Source organism: Sycon ciliatum, chromosome 10 (genome assembly GCF_964019385.1).
Source record: "Sycon ciliatum chromosome 10, ocSycCili1.1, whole genome shotgun sequence".
In the NCBI taxonomy this organism is placed as follows: domain Eukaryota; kingdom Metazoa; phylum Porifera; class Calcarea; order Leucosolenida; family Sycettidae; genus Sycon; species Sycon ciliatum.
In genome coordinates this window covers 27,109,910-27,119,715 of record NC_088652.1, presented here as the reverse complement: position 1 = coordinate 27,119,715, position 9,806 = coordinate 27,109,910, and the positions used below count along the sequence as shown (strand labels likewise).

At 45.9% G+C, this 9,806-nt stretch overlaps 2 protein-coding genes across 2 annotated transcripts; both read left to right on the top strand.

Moving 5' to 3' along the window:
• The first annotated feature begins 549 nt into the window (after window positions 1-549).
• Window positions 550-2,547, top strand: LOC135826798 (zinc finger protein 888-like). The gene is made up of 2 exons (XM_065339403.1): window positions 550-1,698; window positions 2,519-2,547. The coding sequence occupies exons 1-2, from the start codon at window positions 633-635 to the stop codon at window positions 2,545-2,547; spliced, it is 1,095 nt and encodes a 364-aa protein (XP_065195475.1). The 5' UTR covers window positions 550-632.
• Window positions 2,548-3,604: 1,057 nt separating this feature from the next.
• Window positions 3,605-4,863, top strand: LOC135826797 (zinc finger protein 701-like). The gene has a single exon (XM_065339402.1). The coding sequence runs from the start codon at window positions 3,778-3,780 to the stop codon at window positions 4,861-4,863; it is 1,086 nt and encodes a 361-aa protein (XP_065195474.1). The 5' UTR covers window positions 3,605-3,777.
• Window positions 4,864-9,806: the final 4,943 nt, after the last annotated feature.

Sequence of the window (9,806 nt, the reverse complement as noted above, 5' to 3'; positions counted from 1 at the left end):
CTTTGATCCCATTATTAATTTTAACATTGTATAGTCTCGTTCTAGTCCTTGTGAATCTTGTCACATTATACCAGGCTCTTCAAAGACCCTACATAATAATTATTATTATTATCATTATATTCACATGAGGTGAAAACGCTTCGATACAACGATGTCCCATTCAATATCTAACGCCAAGGTGTCTCACATTGACACCATCCCACGTCAGGAGTTGAAGAGTCAGCATGAAGTGTAAGTCTCAGCTTTCGTGATACCAACACAAGCTCTAAGGTGAAGAGAACATAACAAGGATAACGTGTATGTGTATGTGTGTGTGTGTGTGTGTGTGTGTGTGTGTGTGTGTGTGTGTGTGTGTGTCAGCCTGTGTATGTAAACCTGTGTGCGTGTAGGTGCTTATGAGTATGCTCAGGATATGATAAGATTGCCATGTGTCAGTTGATTATAGAGTTCATAAATAGATGTTTGACGTGACGAATTAGCAGAATTTTCCTCGGGAAACACAAATGCTACTGATTATAAAACCTACATCCTAGGGCGAGTTCTTGCTATTTGAATTATTGGCACTGACGTCGGACACGTTTTGTGCTTGGAAGGAAAATTACAGTTTTGAGACTTTGTGTTGTACGTGAATCATGGATAATTGTGAATGGAATTCGGCGAGTAGCGTGGACTCTGATGTACTCTCATCACTGCCACCACTAGTCATATGGACCAGCAGAAGGTCTACTGCGTGTCCTCCACCGCCAAATATAGCAGCATCGTACGGCTCATCTTATGGAGCACATAACCACCCAAATGCTGAAAGCGGCAATCAAGTAGCGACCTCTGAATTCTTCTACGGATATAATCCTCCTCTGCGTTCCTCATTCAGCTCTTGCAACACTCCAATATCTACCTCCGATGCCCTTCAAGATCATCGTTTCATGGAGGATGTGGCAGACAAGTTCAGGGAGCAACTACCAGAGTTCCAGAGTAACAACAAAACAAACGCTACTATTGTTTCGACAACAGCTATCGTAAACCCAAGCTCAAATCCCATGACACCTGCAGTGGACACTGACAAAAGATCGCAAGACAACGGTAACCAAACTGTTAACCATCCCGTCTCCGTTTCATATCACTACACAGGCCATGGGCACGTAGCGTATGACTCGGAAGGTGGCAATTACTCAAGCAAGTCTGCCGATGTGGACCTTCACATTATCGGACGTATTCCAGTATCTCCTCTTTCGTCCAGCTTATGTGAAGATCCCAAACATCACGATCGTAAAACGTTCAACAATATGCACACCTCTGAGTCGTTTTCGAAGGAAGTTTGTCAACTTCAAATTGACATTACTCAGCCTGAACCGTTGCTCAGCAAGGAAACAGATACGTCACTCGATCGCCAGAGTGACACACTGGATCGTGCGCATTCACAACCTGGAGAAAAGCCGCTTAAATGTAAGCAATGCGATAAATCATTTTCTGCTCAATCTTGTTTAATAACATCTGATGAATGTACACATCCAGAAGAAAAATTGTTAAAGTGTAAAGTGTGCGATAAAACCTTCAATAGGCGAGCTAAGCTTACCAGTCATGGACGTGTTCACTCAGGAGAGAAACCCTTTACGTGCAAGCACTGCGATAAGTCATTCAGTGACAAATCCAATCGAACTGCTCATGAACGTATCCATACAGGGGAGAAACGGTTTCAGTGTAATTACTGTGGTCAAGGTTTTTCCGCCAGTTCCAGCCTTAGATCTCATTTACGTACACATACTGGAGAGAAGCCATTTCAGTGTAAATTATGTGGCAAGGCATTTAGACAATTACCACATCTCACAAGTCATCAACGCATCCATTCTGGAGAGAAACCATTTCAGTGTAAATTATGTGGCAAGGCATTCAGACAATTACCACATCTCACAAGTCATCAACGCATCCATTCTGGAGAGAAACCATTTTCGTGTGATGTATGTGGAAAGTCATTCAATCGGAAATCCAGCAAAACAGCTCATGCACGAATCCATTCCTAAGAGCAAGGGATCATGTGTGAACGATCGGGACAAGTCTTTCACTGCCAAACCACACTTTTCAAGAACTTGAAAATACAAACACCCTCTAAACAGAAGCTTTTTCAAAATGATCTGAAATCTGATTTTTATGACCGGTTTTAACCGGGGTAAATTCAATGCCAATGACAGACAGATCTGAACTCCACTCCTTGGTAACTGCTTACTTACACGCTGATTTCACCCATACTTACAACTACCATCACAAACAATATCTTGTATCATTGTCTTCCCGTTGATATTGTACTGTTTCATTCCATGTTGTCCTTTGCACGTCTCACACAGACGGAACGCATTTTCCATTGTTGATAAACCTGTCCTTTTGAATGTCGCAAACAAGTATAATACTTCTAGAGCACGTACGCATTGCTCTGCTGTTTTCAAGGCCGCGTATAAAGCTATAATTATATTCGGTCTGTATGTATCTTTGCTCCCATGTATAATATTGTTTTGCCTTGTTCTAGTCTTTGTCAAAACTCCTCAAATCTTCTAATACTATCTCAAAGTTCATGTGCTTAGTGGAAATGGACGAAAGGTAAAATTGACTTTCACCACCAGGACTCGAACCCTGACACTTATAATAAGCAGCAAAGCTCTAACACTAAGCTATGGCTTACTGGTCATCCAAGCAGCGACCATTCAACACTTTCTTCTGACTTTCACCCTCAAGCTTCCTGTGAATTCCCACTGGCTGGTGGGACGGAGTTCTCACTGCAACCTACACACTTCCCGCACTATGTAGCACGAGGGAAGCCCCAACATACAAAGTATTCATTCGTTCGAGGGGAAGGTGACAAGGGGAAAGGCCTGACGAACAAAATTGACTGTCACCACCATGACTCGCAACAGGGAGCCTCTCTAAAGACGTGAGACAAATCTTCCTCTACAGCATGAAATCAGTGTGAGGTTCAGCAATCGACTATTTGAGTCACAGGAAGTGATGCGCCTTCGCAGCCATTTTGACGCATTTATCACAACTACCAGAGAGCCAGATACTCGACCCGGCAGATCTGTCTTACACACAACAAAGTGTACCGTGTAGTCAGTTGAAACTCGGAGTACAGGAGAAAGATCCTGTCAAAAACGATCGTCAGTGCCTAGAGCGTGTTCGCACTGTACACATATCGCGGTTTTTAGCACAAAACTTGAAATATCATGAAATTCCCACGAAACCTGGCAAGTCCGACATGATTATCCCACCTGCGAGGTATTACCACAAATTAAGTTCTTCAAATACCAGCACAGGTGCCCAAATCAGAGGTGACTACCTTTCCCAAGAGGTGTTTTAATACAGTACGTGAGAACAATATTTATTTGAAGAAATCCAATTTGTCATCACCCATAGAGTTTACAATCATTATACAGCATGCTTGAAGATATCGTCCATTTCTGTTGAATAAAACTTATAATCTCACTGGTACCCGAATTTCCACACAGTGGCACAAGTCCGTCATGAATATCTCACTTGTGAGGGGTAAGCAAACTTTGCGCAGCTAATCTTCCATCCCATGTACCCAAATAGGACGTGATCATCCTTCCTCACATTTTGTTACCACAGTATTAAAGTGAGAACTGTATTTATGTGAACAGATCCAGCTTGTCATCACTCATAGAGCTTACACTCATTATTCAGCAAGCTTGAATATATCGTCTGTTGCTAACTTTGGCCGTGCTCTTGACTGTTCAATTGGTCAACATAGAAGACGGTCGAGTTCCGTTAACAATGGAGCATGATGCGGACTGGACGTCTGAGAGCAGTTTGGATTCAGATGAATTATCAATGTTGTCACGCTTAGTGATATGGACAAGTAAAACGCCAATGCCGTGCGGGTTTCCGCCTTGTCATGTTTCGTATCTCCATGGTGAGCCAAGTGTCGCGCGTCACCACGCTGCGATCGATCATGGAAATAACATAGTGACCTCTGAAACGTCTTCTGTGGATTATCCACAACGGCATAGCTCGATAACGTCATCCAGACTGGACAATGCACAGCACGGTTATTCTCCAGTAAATTTCTGTCCGCTTCCTGAGCCAGTCGTCATCGCTGCACCACGTAGCGAAGTCCAGAGCAAGAACCAAAAAGAGGCTGAAGCTTCAGCATCAGCTTCTTGCAACACTGACTTGGAGCCGCCAACGTCAACAGGCAGAATACGAAAACGATATCTCCCCACATCTATTCCACAGGTCAGCTCTTCCCTAACTGGTCCAGACCACCACGCCGCTCCAGAAGAGACACGTGACTCGCCTAATGACGAATCGTCGATCTACTCTGTTGACTTTGACCTGAATCAACAGAGTATAGGTAATATTAGCGATAATTCGGTATCTCCCCAATGCACTGGTGAAGTTGTATCTGAAAAACCACACAAACCAACTGGAGGAAACTTGGTGAAATGTAAGCTGTGCGAAATGGCATTCTCTAACCAGTCTAGCCTTACTAGACATGAACGCATGCATCACAACCAGAAACCCTTCAAGTGCAAGAAGTGTGAAAAGTCATTCAGTTACAATTGTAGACTAAAACTTCATGAACGTATGCACTCTGGAGAGAAACCATACAAGTGTAAGGTTTGCGCAAAGTCGTTCAGCCACAGTTCCAATCTTTTGCGTCACCAACTCATCCACACTGGAGAGAAGCCATTCAAATGTGCACACTGTAACAAGTCTTTCACGGAGTTAAAATGCCTTCAAGACCACCAGAGTACTCACACGGGACATAGGCTGCATGTATGTAATGGTTGTGCCTGTGAATTTTATTCTGCATCCAGTTTGAGACGTCACAAGATTAATCGAATTTGCAAACGATAACACCCTAATCCTTCTGCATCTCTCCTTATCTCCACTATTCTCAAATCCTTATCCTCTTTTGTAACTGCTCCTTCTCCCTTTCTCATAGCTATTAGGTTCGGCCTCATTTCCTCTGTGCTGCGCTGACGAGTCCACAAAGGACGAAACAGTTCTGTCCGCAGATTGAGTATTTCGCTCCTGCTCTTGTAGCAGTTGAGCACTCTTGCGTGGGGTAGTGCCTTTGCTGTTTGCATTATGCAGAGCTCACTGACTTGTCAGTTTGAGCACTCTGGCAAGGTACGTTCGGGCCTGATTGGAAATTTTTATTTCCATTGCTATTAGGTTCGGCCTCATTTCCTCTGTGCTGCGCTGAAGAGTCCACAAAGGACGAAACAGTTCTGTCCGCAGATTGAGTATTTCGCTCCTGCTCTTGTGGCAGTTGAGCACTCTTGCGTGGGGTAGTGCCTTTGCTGTTTGCATTATGCAGAGCTCACTGACTTGTCAGTTTGAGCACTCTGGCAAGGTACGTTCGGGCCTGATTGGAAATTTTTATTTCCATTGCTATTAGGTTCGGCCTCATTTCCTCTGTGCTGCGCTGACGAGTCCACAAAGGACGAAACAGTTCTGTCCGCAGATTGAGTATTTCGCTCCTGCTCTTGTAGCAGTTGAGCACTCTTGCGTGGGGTAGTGCCTTTGCTGTTTGCATTATGCAGAGCTCACTGACTTGTCAGTTTGAGCACTCTGGCAAGGTACGTTCGGGCCTGATTGGAAATTTTTATTTCCATTGCTATTAGGTTCGGCCTCATTTCCTCTGTGCTGCGCTGACGAGTCCACAAAGGACGAAACAGTTCTGTCCGCAGATTGAGTATTTCGCTCCTGCTCTTGTAGCAGTTGAGCACTCTTGCGTGGGGTAGTGCCTTTGCTGTTTGCATTATGCAGAGCTCACTGACTTGTCAGTTTGAGCACTCTGGCAAGGTACGTTCGGGCCTGATTGGAAATTTTTATTTCCATTGCTATTAGGTTCGGCCTCATTTCCTCTGTGCTGCGCTGACGAGTCCACAAAGGACGAAACAGTTCTGTCCGCAGATTGAGTATTTCGCTCCTGCTCTTGTAGCAGTTGAGCACTCTTGCGTGGGGTAGTGCCTTTGCTGTTTGCATTATGCAGAGCTCACTGACTTGTCAGTTTGAGCACTCTGGCAAGGTACGTTCGGGCCTGATTGGAAATTTTTATTTCCATTGCTATTAGGTTCGGCCTCATTTCCTCTGTGCTGCGCTGACGAGTCCACAAAGGACGAAACAGTTCTGTCCGCAGATTGAGTATTTCGCTCCTGCTCTTGTAGCAGTTGAGCACTCTTGCGTGGGGTAGTGCCTTTGCTGTTTGCATTATGCAGAGCTCACTGACTTGTCAGTTTGAGCACTCTGGCAAGGTACGTTCGGGCCTGATTGGAAATTTTTATTTCCATTGCTATTAGGTTCGGCCTCATTTCCTCTGTGCTGCGCTGACGAGTCCACAAAGGACGAAACAGTTCTGTCCGCAGATTGAGTATTTCGCTCCTGCTCTTGTAGCAGTTGAGCACTCTTGCGTGGGGTAGTGCCTTTGCTGTTTGCATTATGCAGAGCTCACTGACTTGTCAGTTTGAGCACTCTGGCAAGGTACGTTCGGGCCTGATTGGAAATTTTTATTTCCATTGCTATTAGGTTCGGCCTCATTTCCTCTGTGCTGCGCTGACGAGTCCACAAAGGACGAAACAGTTCTGTCCGCAGATTGAGTATTTCGCTCCTGCTCTTGTAGCAGTTGAGCACTCTTGCGTGGGGTAGTGCCTTTGCTGTTTGCATTATGCAGAGCTCACTGACTTGTCAGTTTGAGCACTCTGGCAAGGTACGTTCGGGCCTGATTGGAAATTTTTATTTCCATTGCTATTAGGTTCGGCCTCATTTCCTCTGTGCTGCGCTGACGAGTCCACAAAGGACGAAACAGTTCTGTCCGCAGATTGAGTATTTCGCTCCTGCTCTTGTAGCAGTTGAGCACTCTTGCGTGGGGTAGTGCCTTTGCTGTTTGCATTATGCAGAGCTCACTGACTTGTCAGTTTGAGCACTCTGGCAAGGTACGTTCGGGCCTGATTGGAAATTTTTATTTCCATTGCTATTAGGTTCGGCCTCATTTCCTCTGTGCTGCGCTGACGAGTCCACAAAGGACGAAACAGTTCTGTCCGCAGATTGAGTATTTCGCTCCTGCTCTTGTAGCAGTTGAGCACTCTTGCGTGGGGTAGTGCCTTTGCTGTTTGCATTATGCAGAGCTCACTGACTTGTCAGTTTGAGCACTCTGGCAAGGTACGTTCGGGCCTGATTGGAAATTTTTATTTCCATTGCTATTAGGTTCGGCCTCATTTCCTCTGTGCTGCGCTGACGAGTCCACAAAGGACGAAACAGTTCTGTCCGCAGATTGAGTATTTCGCTCCTGCTCTTGTAGCAGTTGAGCACTCTTGCGTGGGGTAGTGCCTTTGCTGTTTGCATTATGCAGAGCTCACTGACTTGTCAGTTTGAGCACTCTGGCAAGGTACGTTCGGGCCTGATTGGAAATTTTTATTTCCATTGCTATTAGGTTCGGCCTCATTTCCTCTGTGCTGCGCTGACGAGTCCACAAAGGACGAAACAGTTCTGTCCGCAGATTGAGTATTTCGCTCCTGCTCTTGTAGCAGTTGAGCACTCTTGCGTGGGGTAGTGCCTTTGCTGTTTGCATTATGCAGAGCTCACTGACTTGTCAGTTTGAGCACTCTGGCAAGGTACGTTCGGGCCTGATTGGAAATTTTTATTTCCATTGCTATTAGGTTCGGCCTCATTTCCTCTGTGCTGCGCTGACGAGTCCACAAAGGACGAAACAGTTCTGTCCGCAGATTGAGTATTTCGCTCCTGCTCTTGTAGCAGTTGAGCACTCTTGCGTGGGGTAGTGCCTTTGCTGTTTGCATTATGCAGAGCTCACTGACTTGTCAGTTTGAGCACTCTGGCAAGGTACGTTCGGGCCTGATTGGAAATTTTTATTTCCATTGCTATTAGGTTCGGCCTCATTTCCTCTGTGCTGCGCTGACGAGTCCACAAAGGACGAAACAGTTCTGTCCGCAGATTGAGTATTTCGCTCCTGCTCTTGTAGCAGTTGAGCACTCTTGCGTGGGGTAGTGCCTTTGCTGTTTGCATTATGCAGAGCTCACTGACTTGTCAGTTTGAGCACTCTGGCAAGGTACGTTCGGGCCTGATTGGAAATTTTTATTTCCATTGCTATTAGGTTCGGCCTCATTTCCTCTGTGCTGCGCTGACGAGTCCACAAAGGACGAAACAGTTCTGTCCGCAGATTGAGTATTTCGCTCCTGCTCTTGTAGCAGTTGAGCACTCTTGCGTGGGGTAGTGCCTTTGCTGTTTGCATTATGCAGAGCTCACTGACTTGTCAGTTTGAGCACTCTGGCAAGGTACGTTCGGGCCTGATTGGAAATTTTTATTTCCATTGCTATTAGGTTCGGCCTCATTTCCTCTGTGCTGCGCTGACGAGTCCACAAAGGACGAAACAGTTCTGTCCGCAGATTGAGAAGAGATCATGGTATATATTTCGCACCTACACGACGAACAGTGCCAAACAACTGCAAAGACAACACATTCTCCTTCTGAACGCAAAGCTCAGGTCCTAACTTACGTCTGTACAAAGCTTCCGACACGGCAAGGATATTTTCTCTCTTTGTCTTACCACTACGTTTTTGTCGTTGTCCTTGAAATGAAAATGTAATTTTGATCAGTAGTTGTAACCCTCATGCTGAACAGTTGTTTTCTGTTTCGTAGTTTTTTTTCATATCTCTGTATCTGATATTTGGGTTGGCATCATTTCTCCCAGGTCAGATTTTTCCTGCTCGAAACGGTCATGGAAATGTGCATGTTAACATCTAGAAGACGTTCAAGCAGCATGCATGCCAGATATCTTTTACTAATGGTGTTTGTGCATAGTGGGCAACTCATGAGATTTATTTAATTGACATATTCAGAGGCAAAATGTTTGCTCCCCACAACGGAGTTCGTGCTTTCCGCCGACTGACTTGATACCTGGCTAAAGAGTGGTGATATTTTGCAGGCTAGCTTGATTCGAAGTTTCGGTGGACTTCTTGTGTGCTCTTGGTGGAAATCATGAGTCAACTAAAAATCAAGGCAGTAGGCGTATAGAGCAAACCCCGGTGTGAGGAACAAAACCTTTCCATGTGGCACGGAGGGATTTTGAAAAGTGAGCCACGCGTTTTTCGGGCTCTACTTTTTTCCCCTTTTTTGCAGCCCGGCCGGCATCAGGCCGGACTGGAAGTAGACTAGATCAGTGATTAGAAAATTAAAGTAGAGTAGTGTCGGAAACTTGCCATGCCCGGAGCTACCACGAGAACGAACTCTCGTGTATCAGCCTTGACTGAATCTGAGACGAAAATGTTGGGCTCCCTGCCTAGTATCGAGTCGGATGTATCGGCAGTGCTAAAAAGTCTGGCCGCACTTGTCTCCGAGGCCGCCGATCGCGAGGATCGCCTGAACAATAGGTTCGATGAGCTATCCAGACAAGTATCTGAGCTGAAGGAGGAGGTAGCTTCTCTCAAAGAATCCGCCATTGCCGCGGCGAAAGCTCCTCAGCCATGCCAGCCAGGACGTACTACGAACCCTGACCGTACCCGTACTGACCCCCGCACAGCCTGCAGGCAGTGTAGCATGAGTGCGAGTACGAGCAGATCTACCAGCTACAGCAGCGCGCTGAACCAAGGTCCAGCATCCGATGCGCCCCGTACTGAAAATGATGCTCGCCCAGCAGCCAGCCCTGGCCACAATGTGGACAGCGTGAGCGAGAGTGACGCGGATGACGGTTTTCAGCAGCCACGGAGACGAAAGCGCAACAAGAGCACAAAGGTGTTGCAGCCCATCTCCGACGATGCATGGAAACTAATTGCAGATGA